Source organism: Mustela erminea, chromosome 8 (assembly GCF_009829155.1).
Source record: "Mustela erminea isolate mMusErm1 chromosome 8, mMusErm1.Pri, whole genome shotgun sequence".
Taxonomy (NCBI): domain Eukaryota; kingdom Metazoa; phylum Chordata; class Mammalia; order Carnivora; family Mustelidae; genus Mustela; species Mustela erminea.
In genome coordinates, this window is record NC_045621.1 from 35,364,549 (window position 1) to 35,381,362 (window position 16,814).

The 16,814-nt window shown below is 40.8% G+C and overlaps 1 protein-coding gene across 6 annotated transcripts in view; it reads left to right on the forward strand.

Annotated features, from left to right (window-relative positions):
* RHBDD1 (rhomboid domain containing 1) overlaps positions 1-16,814 on the forward strand; it is a 123,649-nt gene that overhangs the window by 18,545 nt on the left and 88,290 nt on the right. For all 6 annotated transcript variants that reach the window (XM_032355006.1, XM_032355010.1, XM_032355011.1 and 3 more), the window contains exons 2-3: positions 8,187-8,694; positions 9,753-9,885. In XM_032355006.1, coding sequence (XP_032210897.1) covers positions 8,262-8,694; positions 9,753-9,885 — 566 coding nt within the window. In that variant the 5' untranslated portion in view covers positions 8,187-8,261. The remainder of the gene's footprint in view (positions 1-8,186; positions 8,695-9,752; positions 9,886-16,814) is intronic.

Consider the following 16,814-nt stretch of genomic DNA (forward strand, 5'->3'; position numbering starts at 1 on the left):
CTTCGGAGTCCATTCTATTAGTTATGACAGTCTTCAGTCTTATGATGATGTTGTAGAGAATGCCATCATACGTGAGAAACAAGATGAATTGGGGGCAGGAGATAACATGATGAAATTGGATTTTCACCAGGCATTATATAAGTGGCTTGGGGGAAGAGTGCCCAGTGATAAGTGTCTGACTTTTGGTGAGGTCTGTCACCACATAATATATGCCCTTATTAATGATTTCTTACCTATCTGAAACATTTTGTTACTTCTTACATTGTTTTAGTGGTCTTAAATCCCCTTTACCTCAGAGGGCAAGGATTCTGCCTTCCACATGAATGATATTCATACTCAAGGGAGGCTACTATAAACAGCAGTTGGGCAGCATCTTATTAAGGTTGATATATTTTATATTTGTTTTCATTGGGAGGGATGGTAGATGAGGGAAAAGAGGAAGGAAGAGGTCTTGTGTCTTAAAAACTCTATGGCTGGTAGCTTAAAGTCAACGATTTAGCCAGTTGGCATTCGGGAGGTAGTCTAATGGTTATACTGAGCCAGGTAAGACAATTTCTCATGTGGTTCTAATGATGAAGCATATGAGGTTGGAGAATCACTGAATGAAGGGAAGTCTCAGAAGCCCTCAAAAGGGAAAAGTACCTCAATTCCCAGTTTCTTCTGGAAGAGACCAAGTTGTAGATATTTCTGTGAGTAGGATGTAATTACTGAGAGTGTCACAATGTTCATGACTAGATCCCCATTACCTTCTTAATATAATTTGATTCCTGTTTTCATTTTTTATTCATGAAGTCAATTTTCATTTGCTTGAGTGTTTTCATTTCTTTGGATCTCTCTGCCTTTAATATGAAATAGGAAAACAGAGTCCCACTCTGATTCTTTGACCTTAACATTATTGTGGTTCATGAAACCACTTAACAGATCCAGATGGCTAGAAGAATTTGTCATTTATGTACAACTTGCCATTTAACAATTATGGCACTCTGACAGAGATTTCACCCAGGACCCCCAGGACCTCCCATTTACTAATCAGCTCAGGTGGATGATGCATTCTGGTAGATTGAACATGGGGTCGTGATGTGAAACTATACCATTTCCTGTTACACTTAATATTGAAATATTAAGTTTTAAAAGCATAATTTACATGTTGTTCATATGACTATATGTTACTTTTAACAACCCTATATTGCCTCTAAGCTACATAAGCGTTTTGAAATGAACTCATATATTTAAAAAGAGGAAACAAATTACTTTGCAAGCATTTAGTTAATTCTTGTTTTTTGCCAAATGCAAATACATATTACACTGTACCATTTTCTTATTTTCAAAAACATTTTGGAAATGTACATTTTGTAATTGGGTTCTTTAGGGACCTAAGGACGCTAATAATATCTTTTAGGAAAAGTAAAAGTATGCTAAGAAGTTTTATTGGAATAACAAAGAATTTTATTTTGTGCCAGACTAAAATACTCTCATCTATTGGCCTTACAGTAAGAAGTAGAGAAAACAATTTCTTGTGTTTGGATTAGAAAAGCCATGAATGAAAGCATTTCCTGAGAGAGTTAGGGAGTGAGAAGAAATGGTTGAGTCCAGTTCATTCCTAGAGAGAGTTCATTCCTAGAGGAAAACACACACACACACACACACACACACACACACACACACATGCATTGTGTTTTTGTGTATGTTTTGACCAAGTTAACATGGTATTTATGATGTGCTAATTTGTCGCCCAGTTTATGTAAATTAAGAAGCAGGGGATGCTTTTATGTTTAACATAATCTGCTATTTCCATAGCATTTTTGCTTTGTTTGAAGTGGTAAAGCATACTAACCCTCTGTTACTTTCACAATGATTTTACAGTATTTATTGTCAAATGAGTGGGCCCTAGCTTATGCTCCTGTTAGTGAGGTACACTCACATTTACTCTTAACATCCCATCCAGAGGGATGACAATGCTAAAATCCTAGTAGGCTAAGCAGAATGATTTCTTTGTCATTCCATCTTTCTTTTCTGAAGCTTTCTTTCAACCTGAGCTTGTTAAAACTGTTTCTCGGAGAGAGAGCAGGAGAGAGGGGGCGCGAGCTTGTCTGTGTGGTTTTGCAGACCTATCAGCATGCGTGCTTATATTACATTTTAAGCAATGAAAATTCAGGCATTTGCTCAGTGTCATTAGTAATTAGGGAAATCTAAGTCAGTACTACCTCATACCCACTCAGATGGCTAAAATGAAAAAGGAGGATCAAGACAAGTAGTGTTGAGGGTGTGGAGACATTGGACTCCTCTTATACCACTGGAGGCAGTGCAATAGGATGCTGAAATTTGGAAAACAGTTGGGCATTTCCTGAAAGAGTTAAAGAGTTACCGTATGACCCAGCAATTCTACTTCTGGTTATATATCTAAGAGAACTGAGAATGTGTGCCCACCAAAAAAATTATACACAACTGTTCCTAGCCGCATTATTCATTTGAGTCAAGAAGCAGAAACAACCCAAATGTACCTCAACCGGTAAACGGATGAACACTGTTACTATCAGATCCCAGACTGGGGATATAGAACATTTTAACTGAAAATTGAGACATTTACCACCCTAGTAAATGATAATGATGAAGTATTTTATGCTTTGTAAGTAGAATTGAAAATCACTGTAATTAGATTTTTCCCCTTTTTATAAAACGCCTTTCTCTCCCCCTTGAGACACATTGGTTTCCCAAGTTACGAATTCAGTTTCTTTTGTTTGTTCTAGCCACTTAGTTTCTTTTATTACGTACCCGTTTAATTTTTAATTTCTCATTAAAAGTAAATATGGCTATTTTCCCTTTGAATATTTCAAGAAGTCTTCCATTTCTCTCTGTCACGACTTTGATATAGTGCTGTCTAGTATGTATTACTACATAATTAAAATGCCACTTTTTAATCAAATAGTTCCGGCAAAACAACCTATTAATACACTTTACATAGATCAGAGGTTTATTTCTGTAAAGTTGAGATAAATGTTATAAATGCTTTTCTGAGACTAAAACGTAAATGGAATAACATGCACAGTGCTATGGGGAAGGTTGCTACAATTGCAGGAGAAATACTAAGAAGATGAACAGACTGTAGTCTTTTTAGTCAGTCTTATTTATTGTATAATGTGGATATATTAGAAAATACTCATTTTGAGTCCTTGGGCAAATAACTTGTAAGCACTGACTATATGCGAGTCATTGTACTAGGCTCTAGGTAGTTAGTGGTGATCAAAACAGACAAGGTGATTCTGCCCTTGGCCATTTCTGCTGTAATCTGGGAGCTCTTGGGTTGGGAGCACCTTGTGGTGGGGGCACCGTGACTGGGGCAGAGACCAGAGAGGCGGACAGGATAGTGGTTGTTGCAAGTGTGTGGTTATGGTGAAGAGTTTGGGCTTTATTCTAACTGTAATGATAAGCCATCACAGGTTATCTGCAGGGGAATCCAACTTCAGTTTTATAGGGATTATTCTGGGTGGTAGTGGAAAAATGGTTGGTGGGAGAGAATCCAGTTAGAGAGTTTGTTATAATGCAGGCAAGGTATGATAGTACCTTAGATTGGAGTAGGGCTCAAGAGCTAGAAAGAAGGAGATGCACACAAACTGTGGACAAATTAACCAACTGTGGTAGATGGGATGTGAGGATAGGAGGGCGATGAGGGCAAAGGGCAGTCAAGGATGTTTCCAGCATCTCTGACTTGAACAGCAGGGGAGGGGGAGATTCTGTGTCCTGAGATTCTGAATGCGGAGGCACAGAATTGGAAGGGATGGGTCCAGTGCTCAGCTTGGGGGCAGGTTGAGCGTGAGGTAAAGATGTGTTTCTGAGCTGGGGGAGTGCAGGGACTAGCCTGCTCTTCCTTGGGCCGTGGTAACTGTTTTATGGTCTGGGTACAAGTTAGAATAAATAAATCACTTCCCAAACCAAACAGGCTGAACTGGTTTCCAGCTTATAGATGAGTTGCTGTAACAGATCATGCCTCTGTGGTCTCTCTTCCAGCTCAGCAGTCTGAAATTTTGTATATATTTGATGAGCAGGATGAAACAACATTCATTTAAAGTCAGTGCTCACTTACTGTGATTTCTTCTCTTTGGTGTTCTTAGAATTATGCTTGGCAGGTCTGTGGGGTCAAATTACAGATTTGATCTTCACATGGACCATAAGGATTTTCTGTTACCGTGTTAGAAGCTGCATTCTTCACTTTTGAAGGCTGACTTGATAGCTTATTTGGAAGGAAAGTGGGCCATAGAGTTGGTATGAAGTATGCCCATTTATCTTTGCTACTGAACATCCCAGACTTATTAGCCATACTGTACTCTAGTGGCTTTCATTTATAAACATGGATCCCAAAATATATTCTGCACGTCTCACATTGGCTATGGTTTGCTCTGTCTTCCCATTAAGTTTACATTTGTTGTGAACATGAACCACATCATTTTATTCATCCTTTGATTTGCTACAGCCAATATTTTTTTCCCCAACAAATAGAAATGGGTTATTTAGGGGCTGCAATTGTAGGGTTTTGTTCTTTGCGATGTCTCTGCAGTTAGGCACGGAGACCAGCATGTGCTTGGCACTTTATATTTATTAAATAGAGGAGTGCCCTAAGGAATGGCTAAGTAGACATTTTGTGAGAGGGAAGGGGTAACTCAGTTTTCAAAAACCAAGAGGACAGGAGGTATTCTTCCTATAAGATTATGCCTCTGGAACCTACTGAGAAATTAAGTGTGCAAAATGGAAATTTGGGAATCCAAATGACAAAATGCATTCTAGAAACCACAGGAGTGGAATCCCATGAATGTGTGCCAAAGAGAGCAAGAAGAGAGGCAAAAGGAAAAGCAGAGGAAGGGGGATTGCTACAAGAGGGGGATGACACCACAGGAGAGCACAGGATCCCAGGAAGGCCCCAGTGGAGGTCATGGCGAGAGGGATGCTCAGGAAAAGGGACCATTGGATTTGGGCAGAAGTCAAGCAAGTGCAAAACGAGCCTGGATGTAGTGTGAAATAATATTCGGGAAGTTCCGCCTTTTTTTTTTTTTTACACTGCTCATCACTAATGATTCCCATTGGGGTGTGGGGGGGATTTTTCTTAAGCAAAGACCCAGTTTTGATTTTGTGCTGTGCATAGCCTAGCGTCATAGGACACTGTTTGTACTGAGATCAAAGGGTTCATTTTGTGATTTCTTGTAAGCTGATTACTTAAAAATCAAGGCCGGATTTTTCCATTGCTCCTATTATAGGTATTGAGGTTTTATACTAAAATTATTTAGGAATGGGGTGCCTGGGTGGCTCAGTGGGTTAAAGCCTCTGCCTTCGGCTCAGGTCATGATCTTAGGGTCCTGGGATCGAGCCCCGCATCGGGCTCTCTGCTCAGCAGGGAGCCTGTTTCCGCCTCTCCCTCTGTCTGCCTCTCTGCCTACTTGTGATATCTCTCTCAAATAAATAAATAAAATCTTTAAAAAAAAATTATTTAGGGAATGTTGCAAAAAAATCACAGTAATTGGAGATTTGAAAATAGACTTGAATGTCAATGTGAAAAATATAGACTGTTTCTCTACAATAGCCCAGGAGCTCTTCAGCTGAAATTTTGTTAAGTTCTCTAATTCCTGAGAATGCTACAGAGCTATAGTAATAAGCTCATAGCAATAAAAAAAAACAAAACTTGGATTGTGCTAATAACAGGGGTGTACACAAACACACATATACACATTAATGTGTAACTTTTTAAAATTCTTTTTTTTTTTTTAAAGATTTTATTTATTTGTCAGAGAGAGGGAGAGAAAGTGAGCACAGGCAGACAGAATGGCAGGCAGAGACAGGGAGAAGCAGGCTCCCTGCCAAGCAAGGAGCCCGATGTGGGACTCGATCCCAGGATGCTGGGATCATGACCTGAGCCGAAAGCAGCTGCTTAACCAACTGAGCTACCCAGGCGTCCCAATGTGTAACTTTTTTCTTGGTCATTTCTTAGAATGCATATGAGAAGAGGATGGGGAAGTACATTTGAGCCTTGTTAGGATGCTACCATTTGCATAAAGCTTTCTCTGCACAGGTGAGATTACCTTAGAATATTGAAAAATGTAGCCACTGTATATTTAGCATCTGCTTCGTTCCAGATGTGTTATAATAATCCTAGAAAGGAGGTATTATCATCTTTATTTTAAAGCGAAAAAAGTGAAGTTCAGAGAGTTCAAGTAATTTACCCTAGGTCTCAGAGCTTCTAAGAAGAACTGTACCCATTTTTGCCCCAAAGCTCACGTACCTTCCTGTGTCCTGTCTGAATGAGAATCTTTGATCAGAGTAAGTCATATATTTGTTTGGGAGCCTAGGAAGCTCCATAGATAAAAACCACTAGATGAGAACTTTTTCCAGCATCCCGGCCCTAATCTGCCTCTGGACCTCTATCTGCAATTGACATTTTTCTTTTTCCTTCCTATTACAACAGACAAGGTTGTTCTCTCTAAGGACTTGATACTTTCTGTGTATCTTTTGCATCTTTAGTTTGTCTCTCTTTGCTAGCTTCTTCCCATAAGGATAACCAATGCCCTCACCAAAGCAAATACCATCTGTACTGGTTAGTGATTGCTGCATAACATACTACTCTAACTCTTGGCGAAGCTACAGTCTGATTCATTTAGCTCACTGTTCTGTGGCTCAGCAAATTAGGCTGGGCTCTGTTAGACTCACTTCTGTGACTGTGGTCAACTGCTGGTCAGCTACTCAGCTTTGCTTCAGGGGCACGAGCTGGCTAGTGGCCAGTGCCATCAGGGTGACTGGAGTTTGTGTCTTTCCTCATCTAGTAGGCTAGCCCAGATGTGTCCACTTGGTTGCTTGAGAGCATTTCCAGAAAGAGCAGAAGGCTGTCGGTCATCTCAAGGCCTACACTGAGAACTAGTGTCCTTTCGTCTGCATACTGTCAGCTGGAGCAAGTCATAAGGACAGCCCAGGTTTGGGGTCGGGGGGAGCGGCGAGGGGGCCCAGGGTGGAGAAATACTGCTGAACTTCGCACTCTTTCTTGTTACTAACTCTATTTTATTCTGTAAGACCACAGTACAGACTAACATACCTCAGGCCGATCCATGTATCTCAGATGTGGTCTTCTGCTGTCACTGCATTCAGAACATAGTGTGGCAATGGTTAGCTTACTTCTTAGCAGGAAATAAGTTCCTTAAACATGGTGACTGTGTTTCAATCTAGGATTCAGCACATAGCAAGTGACTTTTAAAAACAGAAATTTGTGGCGCCTGGGTGGCTTAGTAGGTTGAGCATCTGCCTTTGGCCCAGGTCATGATCCCGGAGTCCTGGGATTGAGCCCTGCATCGGATTCTTGGTTCGGTGGAGAGCCTGCTTCTCCCTCTGCCTCTGCCTGCTCCTTCTCCTGCTTTGCTCTCTCTCTCTGTAAAATAAAAAAATCTTGAATGAATGAATGAATGAATGAATGCAGAAATTTTTGTGACGATAAAGCAGCCTAGCAGTTGGTAAGTGGCATTATGGAGTAGAAGATAGTAAATCCTTGCATTTTAAAATCTGCCTATGGAAGTTTAAAAGCTTTGGGGCAGGGCGCCTGGGTGACTCAATGGGTTAAGCCTCTGCCTTCAAAATCAGGTGATTCCTGGGATCAAGCCCTGCATCTGGCTGTCTGCTCAGTGGGGAGCCTGCTTCCCCCTCTCTCTCTGCCCGCCTCTCTGCCTACCTGTGATCTCTGTCTGTCAAATAAAAGAGAAAATCTTAAAAAAAAAAAAACCAAAAAACTTTGGGGCGGAATATGTTGACTATATCAAAATTAAATATTTCTTTAAAAAAATTAAGGTGGTAAAGAATCCTGTTCAGCATTCTGAGTAGAAATCATTATTAAATATTTACACACTGTCTTTCTAGGTTTTTTACAAGGTTACAAATTTGTTTATAAGAAGACAACTCTTTTTTTCTATGGTGTATTTGTCAGAGAAAGCATACGTATCCATTAACTGGTCCGTTGGGATTTGGGAGAAAATTTCTATTTTAGAATGTAAAATGAGGAAGGACAGCATCCTGATGTTACTCTGGAAGACACTGAAAAAAAAAATGTTTCTCTCAGATGGGATGTGGGATATATACAATATAAGCTCATCTTTAGGTGAGCATGCCTTATCGGTGTATTAAGTCTTAATTGACGGATTTTCATGTGCGTTTTTATGTTTCAGGTTTGGGTGCCTATATATCTTTCCCAATTCCTAAAACCCGACTGCGTTTTCTCAGCACTGGTTTGATATCCAACTATGCAGCGGAGATCAAGGGGAATTAACGCTGGACTTATTCTGCTCCTCTCTCAAATCTTCCATGTTGGGATCAGCAATATTCCACCCGTCACCCTCGCAACTTTGGTTCTCAACATCTGGTTCTTCTTGAATCCTCTGAAACCGCTGTTCGAGTCCTGCCTTAGCGTGGAGAAGTGTTACCAGCAAAAAGACTGGCAGCGCTTACTGCTTTCTCCTCTTCACCACGCAGACGACTGGCATTTGTATTTCAACATGGCATCCATGCTCTGGAAAGGAATACATCTGGAAAGAAGACTAGGCAGTCGATGGTTTGCCTATGTCATCGTCACATTCTCCTTGCTCACTGGAGTGCTGTACCTGTTCTTGGAATTTGCTCTTGCAGAATTTTTGGATGAACCTGACTTCAGAAGGAACTGTGCTGTAGGTTTCTCAGGTAAGGCAGACAAATCACTAAGGGAACATGGATGAAGATGGTAAGGGAGGTATCACTGTTGACATTTTATGAAGCGAGCGTCCCTCTGGTGAGGAACTGAATTCTGAGTGGCTAAGGGTTGCTGGAGCTTGGGTTTTGGAGAGAAGGATGATTGGAGCAGGGGAGAGAAGATCATGGTATTCTGTTTTAATGCTGCATCATTCACTCTTGGACAGTTTGCATCAGGGTCTGCTCCAAGGTAGTTCGTAGGAGATGTAGTTCTAGAAATACACACTGGGCTCCTTCATGGTGGAAAGACCCAGTAGTGTATCTGTGATAAGGAATTCTCTAAAACCATAAGTTTGCCTCTCAATAAACTCTTAAATCCGTGTATCACACCTTACGATGGCATGTTCACTGTATTTCAGGAACCATGATGGTCACTCTCCCTATATCTCAGAGGACGGAAATGGCCATCTGGGCCAAAATGAGGTGTTCTAAGAATTAGAATGTGAAGAAGAGGGAGGGAAATGGTGCTGTAACAGAAGGAAATCTAACTCTTCCCTCTACTTTCCCTGCCATCTGGCCCTGTTCCCTTTAAGATACATCCTCATAGTGCCAGTTGTGGGAGAAGAAAGGAAACATGCCCTACCCTCAACATGTCTTTCCAAAGAGGTTAGAAAAATCACATTTTCAAAGTATTTAAAAAAAAAATACTGCTATTTTTTTTTTTATGGAGTTAAAAATCACATAGCATAAAATTAATGATTCTGACATGAAGAGTTCAGTGGCATTTAGTACCATTTTTGGTGTTTTATTCCCATTTTACTTGTTGTCTATTTTCCAGCATCCTGAAAGTCAGTATAAACTTCTGCATTAAGAAACATCAAAAGAACGAATACCTTGAACATTGTCTTTCTACCAAAAGTTGGGTTGACTTGTAAAGAAAAGTGTGTTCCAAAACCAGAAGTGGGATAGAGTCAAATAATCATTTTCATTTTCAGTTAGTTTTCTTTGTAAACGTGGATTATTGCCATATTTGGATTGTTGATATTTGTGTGCTTTTTACTCTCTTCTAGGAGTTTTGTTTGCTTTGAAAGTTCTTAACAACCATTATTGCCCTGGAGGTTTTGCCAACATTTTGGGCTTTCCTGTACCCAACAGATTGGCTTGTTGGGCAGAACTTCTGGCTATTCATTTCCTCTCGCCAGGGTAAGTGTTTACTCCCAGAGAAGACAAATGAAGAACCTGATGTTCCAGGGAGAAAAACTTGTAATAATAATGAGGTAACCGGTTTTTGTTTTGTTTTGTTTTGTTTTGTTACAGCAAAGTTTATTCTTTAAGGACGGCACTGAGCCTACTCGTTTTAATGTCAGACGTTTCTGAGTTTGAATCCTGTCAACTGCCGAGCCCTAGTATTTGGGTCACTTGCCTTGTCTGAGCTTCAGTGCCCTCATCCTTTAAGTAGGAACAAGAGAACCTGATACACAGATTGGAGGATCCGTATCCATGAGATTGTCTATTCCTGAATTCTAATAATAGTAATGCAGAGAGGCACGTAGAAACCACATAATCACAGAGATAAAAAATTACAAGACATGTTGGTCTGGTACTTTTAAGCCATCTCAGTTGTGAGGTGTCTTGGTGATAGAACTCTTTAAACAGAAGACTTGACTCACAATCTCAATATGTAAAATGGATCCATGATGAACTATTTAGGGTTGAGAGCAAGCTTGGACCCCATTCCCTTCGTCTTACCCCCGCCTTGCTGTGGTTATCTTAGAGGCAACCCCAGGGCTCCAAGGAATACAGTGGGGGAGCCACTGATCTAGATGAATCCTTTCCTTTTCAGATGAGGACAAGAAGAGTTGGAGGTCAAGGTACTTTTCAAAACACTTCTTGGTAGCATAGTAAGGGTGCGGACCGCCTGACTCCTGGTCTGGTCCTCCTGGCTGGGGTGCTTTCCCACTTTGATTCCTTTCTCTGCTTTTGATTAGAAAGAGGAGGGTGAATTGTGCTGTTCTCCCGCTTCCCTTAGTCTGTACAGGCTACTGGAAGCACATGGTTTTTGTTTATTTTTACTCTAGGGACCTGGATAGATACTCTTTGGAGAAGGAGGAAATTTAGGAAGAAGTAAGGAGGGTGCTTTGTTTATTTTTCCTTTAAATTTTTTAAAGTTTTGGCCATTTTTCCTTTCAGACAGCAGTTTTATTTTGCTTTTGGTTCCTGTGGCTGTGTTGGGTGTTGTACTTTATTTGAGAATTTTCTCCCTCCTCCATGCCTCAGCCCAGTAACCTCGAGAGAGAGAGTCCCTTCTCTAATGCTAATTTCCCATCATGGGCAGTCATTGGCAGCTGGTCTGCAAAAGGCAGTGATGTGACCACTGAACACCACTCATTTGCAACTGTATTGTTACCTTGTGACAGTTCTGCGAAGAAAGCCTAACAAAATCTTCAAAGTTTTCTTTGAAAAAGGGTCCAGTAATGTCTGTCCCTTCTCTGAACAGGCCTCTCTATACCTTGTCACTCACAGTTCCCTGACTTGCTTGATGTGACTTGCTTCTCTGTGTAGAGGAGACTCCTGTTTGTGACCGCAACCAGCATTCATATTGAAATCACTCCCTCCCTCGACACTTGAACTTTTATTCCACGATGAGTCCGTTTGAATAGCCATGCCTTTAATATTCTCACGCAACCATTTCTGAAGACTCTCACTCATCGTGCACTTTATTTTTTTTTAGGGTCCCCCCCTTCCATGGAAAAGGCATGGTTGCATTTTTATGTAATATGCTTATTCTGCATGGAGGGACCTGATATCCTGAGCCTGGGAATTACATGAAATTTCCTATCTTTGAAGTTTGAGAGAATGAATCTTTTGGTGTTTTAAGATTTGACTACTTTGAATGATAAACTTCTGATACCCAAGCATCTGCTTCTGCCTGTGTCTAAATAAAGACCAAGCTAAACACTGGTCCAGGAAACTAAGAAGCGAGGAGGAGTGCTTCTTTGAGATGGATCTTGGAAGAATGGAAGAAACCAGAGCTCTCTTTGCTTTGCATTGTTATTCTCCTGGTGGTTGTCAATTAGAATTTGCACTGGGAAAACACTGTAAATCTTTAGAACAAAGCCCGCTTTATTGTCAGACTTAATGAGCTGCCCTCTGGGGAGAAAAAAAACCTGCCAAGCAAACATTTGGTGGACCTCTGTGTTTTAGGAAAGCCACGGAATTAGTAATTTCCCCCAGTTACAGCGTCTAGTGGAGGGAAGCCACTCCAAACAGCCAGCCATTAGGCACTGTGAGGGGTTGGACTTGACCAGGGCAGTGAAGTAATCGCACTCATCTGTTGGTGCTTTTGCTTTTCACAGTACTTGTTTGTCCCTTGTTTTCAGTGATTGCTGTGCCTTACATGGTCCTTCCATTCCCTGGCTTGTCCTGGGACCCTGCTCGGGGACTATGTCTGAAGACCTGTCCCTGCCCCAGAGGCAGCCCAACAGGGAAGTGTGCAGGGCCCATTAGGAGGCTGCCTCCTAGTAGACTGGGTTCTTGATCCTTCCCACCCCCTCCCCCTCCTGTAGATGGAAGAAAGGGGGTCTGATGCCAAGTGTTACTTCTAACCTCTGCAGTTTCTCAGATGAGCCCAAGGCTCTTTAGTCCCAAACTGAAGCTCAGGGAAATGAACACTGCACACTGTGAGACAGCCCCACAGTGACTGTACTCGAGGACAGTGGTCATGTGTGAAAGATCTGGGCTGACATGGTAGCCATGGGACCTCCGGGGAATCCTGCAGCTTCTCTGAGCCTCAATTTCCTCCTCTGTCCATTGGGAATGTTACTTGCTTTCTCTGTTTCCTAAGTCAGTTTTGAGGAGTCCAAGAGGTAATCTATATGAGGGCGTTTATAAATTATAAAGTACTTCTCTCATCATTTTTATTATGAGATGAATCCCTGGAAGTGTGTAGTGTCCCTGAAATGAATCTTATTTCTTTTTCTTCCTAAAATCAATAAAATAAGTCAAACTGTTTGCTTCAGTTCTGTCTCTCCCCTGCCCCTTGATCCTGCTTGACTTTTCCACCCAGAATGGCAGTTAGCAGTTTAAAAATTCCCTTGGGCTACTCATAAACACAAAATTAAGCGGGCCATGACTGCATTTGGATCCTAAGAGATTCTTTTGTATAATACAACAGTTCTGAAAACATTAGCCCCTAGGCTTTGATACTGCTTCACTGCTAATATTTGATGAGAGGAATTACTCTGACTCTACGAAAAACTTCTTGGTTAGATTGACCAAATGAGAGAAAAATAGATTTAATACCTTTTTTACTTATTCCAGTTTTTTTAATTGTAAAAATTTTCAAAGTAAAGAGAAGCTGCTGGACCATTTGAAAGTAAGTTGCACACATCAGAGTAACTTCACCCCTAAAAACTTCCAGCGTGTATCTCCTAAAAACACATGGCTTTATAGAAACACATTACTGTTGTCGTATTGAAGAAAATTAACGGGAATTCCCCAGTGTTGTTTAGTAATTAGTTTAAATTTAAAATTCCCCATTTTCCAAATGTCTTTTGTAACTGTTGAGCTTTTTTTGGGGGGTGGGTAGAGACATAAGAGGACTAAGATATGGTTAAAGTTCATGCATTTGATTGTATTTTTTTGTTCCCTTTTAAAGGCAGTCCTCCTACCTTTTTATTTTCCTATGACATTGAGAAATAACTCATGGAAAAGTTGTGAAGAGACCAGGTTTTGTAGAATGTTCCAACTTCTCGATTTCTTGTTTACTTGTAGGGTTACTTAGCTCCTTCCTTTAGCCCCCGCATTTGTGTAAACTGGAAGTTAGGTACAAAGGTTAGGTACATCCAGATTAAACTGGGTTGTTGGCGAGAATACTTCATGGGGTGATACCATCAGGGTACATAATAACCATATTACATCATGACAGGAAGGACATAATGCCGGATTGTCCCTCTGTTAGGAAGTCTAAGTTTAATCCATTAGGATAGTGTCCATTGTAAGGCTACATCTATCCCTTTGCACTTGAAAAACAATCTGGGAGTGGTAATTGGACATCATGCAGATAGTTTGTTAATAACCTGCTGCCTTTTAGTTCAGTATTTGCCAGTGATGGCCCTTGTCTGAACTGGTTGTTTCAGAGGGAGCCATGAAGAATGATTTTCTGATTCTATCATTCCTTCTACACTTATTAGGTGGGGTCAGTCCAGGGTTAGAGGTTAAAACCCAAAGGCAAGGGACTGAGGAAGAGCAGTGTTCTGTCAAGGGGAGATCTGCGTTTGGAAGGCTTGAAGCTATTCAGTTTTGTGGGTTCTTTTTAAGGAAAAAAGAAAACAAAATTGAAAACAAAAGTAACACTTTTAAATGACAATACAAAGCACAACAATTTGCAATTTTAAAGAGCTAACAAATACTATAAACATTTAAAAAAATCCATTAAGTAATATTCTGTTAACTCCCTGGCATGCCTTTAATTTATCGCCCCCTCCCCCCCGCCCCAGGTTTGGCTGAGTGCTTTTGATCTCTTCATCTGACAGTAATTTGGCGTAGCATTTCTGTAGAGAGAATAACATGGTGTATCAAAATTAATTTTCTATTGGAAGTTTAGGAGAACTTCTTTTACAGCTTATGTAAATTTTTAGCTTTGTTTTCTGATTTGGAGAACATCTCCATCAAAGTGTTTTTACATACACGCTGTAAACTTTCAGGGCTTTTCAAGATTACTTGTGCGGTGATCAATATCTAGTGTACTTTGAATGATTTGGGTGTTGTCACTGATCTTTAGTGGCATGGTAGGAAATTCACATTTTCCTCATTGATACTAATACTTTGTGCCAAATCAACAAGAAATGTAAATATTAGTGCTTTTCATTAATTGGATTACCAGAACTCTAAAAGCCTATTTATCCCTTCTGTTTATAGCTTTTGATATGATTTGAAAATATTTTTGAGAGCTACAAACACAGGAATTCTGATAAAGTTGATTTTGCATGATTCTCAAAAGAGAAACAGAAAATGGGTGGCTCATTTGTGATTGCATACACTGTGTTACCGAGTAGATTCCTGGCAGAAGAGAGCTTCTGTTTCATGGCTCTTTTCACTGTGTGTTAGAGGGAACTGAATTCCCCCATTTATAGTTTTCCTTGCTTGGCGATGGGGAGAACTTTCTAGACGCTGGACTCTGACACTGGCATGATGACTATATTGCCAGTGCTCTCTGCGCCAGGACAATTGAGAGTTATGTGAAACTTCTGCCCCTCTGCCTTCTGTTACAGTTCAGATTAAAGATGCAGAGTGGGCATTAAGTGGATTTCCTGAAGCCATTCCTCTGCCCTGAAATAGACCATGAACTGTGTAATAAACCCCACTGAATCCAAACTAAATGTAGGTTCAACTCAGCTTCCCTTTTGCCAGATCCCTGGCAAGTGGGAGGCCTGCTGCTCTCGGAGCTTCTTGGCAAATTCCCCTGTGGGTTCTGTTGAAAAGGTTGTCCTAGCGATACCTCTGGGGAAGGGAAAGGAACTGGGGAGGCCTATACATGGTGGGCAAATGGAAGGGTTAAGGCATAGGAGTTTTTGTCAAGTTTGGAAATGGAGAGAGCTTTGAGAATAGGAATTGGTAGTCAGAAGACAGGATGTTGGAGTTTTTACTGGTGAGCATGTCTGTGTACGTATGAAACTGGAGGAATGGTGGCTCATTAGAGTCAAAGAGCTTAACAGGTGAGGTGATAAGGTTGAGGTGTTGGGTGGATTGTCTAGCTGGGGAGTGATGCCACCCAGGATAGTTACAGGAGATAGGGTAGAGATGAAAATAGTGAGATTATTCCGGAGTCCTCCCTGGATATCAGGAAGTGATACTCGAGACAGATAGCAGGCAACATCTGAATTAGTCTCTTATTGCTGCTGTAACAAATTTCCACAAATGTGGTGACTTACAATAACAGAAATTTATGCTTTCATGATTTCTGGAGTTAAGTGTCCACTTAACTTAGTCCACACTAAACTGAAGTCATGGTGTTAGCAGGGCTATACTTTCTCTGGAGCTCAGGAGGAAATCCATTCCTTACTTCTTGCAGCTTCTGGTAGCTTCTCACATTCCTTGGCTTATGGGCACATCCCCCCAAAACTGCCAGAATCACAATGCCTTCTCCTCTTCTACCTGTGTCAGATTTCCCTCTGCCTCCCTCATATAAAGACACTTGGGATTGCATTTAGGACTGACCCTGATAATACAGCATAATCACCGCATTTCAGAGTCTTTAACTTTGATTCAGACATGGATCTATTTCACGGAGTCATTATTTGTCATTGTCAAAGTCATTATCAAAGATGGGTAGAGAAGGTGATGAAGATTCAAACTCAAAATACCGGCCGCGTGTGTCTGAGCCTCTGGGAGTACATCTCCTTTCCTTTTCTTTGGCATACCCTTTATTCTTTTCTCCTTGTGAATTCCTGGTTGCCCTTCAAAACCTAAATCAGATAATGACCTGTTCTGTGCTGCTTTCCTGGATTCCTCCAGGCAGGTTAATTCTTTATTTTTGTTCCAATAGTGTTTGTAGATTTCTGTACCATAAGCACTTTCTTCATTATAATTTGTCCTTTTCTTTTCCTTCTTCTCTAGGCTAGGAGCTTCTTGAGACTAAGCACTTTTTCTGACTCATCTTTGTATCTTCCTTATCTCCTTGACACGTAGTCAAATTAAGTAAATATTTATGGTTGAATGAACTTAAGTTCATTGTGGGCGGACATCATCTGGTCCATGGAGGAACGGGATAGAACAAAAAGGTGGAGGGAAGTTGAACTCTTTTCTTTCTGTCTGCCTATCTGAGACATCTGCCTTCTCTTGCCCTTGCACTGGGACTTACACCATTGGGTCCCTGGTTCTCAGACCTTCAGACACAGATTGGAATTTACACCATTGGCTTTCTTGCATCTCCAACCTGCAAATGGCAGATCACAGGACTTCTAAGCTTCCATAATCATGTGAGCCAACTCCTTATAATAAATTTATATATAAATTAAATGTAAATATAAATGCATAAATTATATATAGAATAACTAAATATGTTATATATCCATCCATACTATTGGGGTGTTTCTCTGGAGAACCCTAATATAATCATTGAAGGGACATGT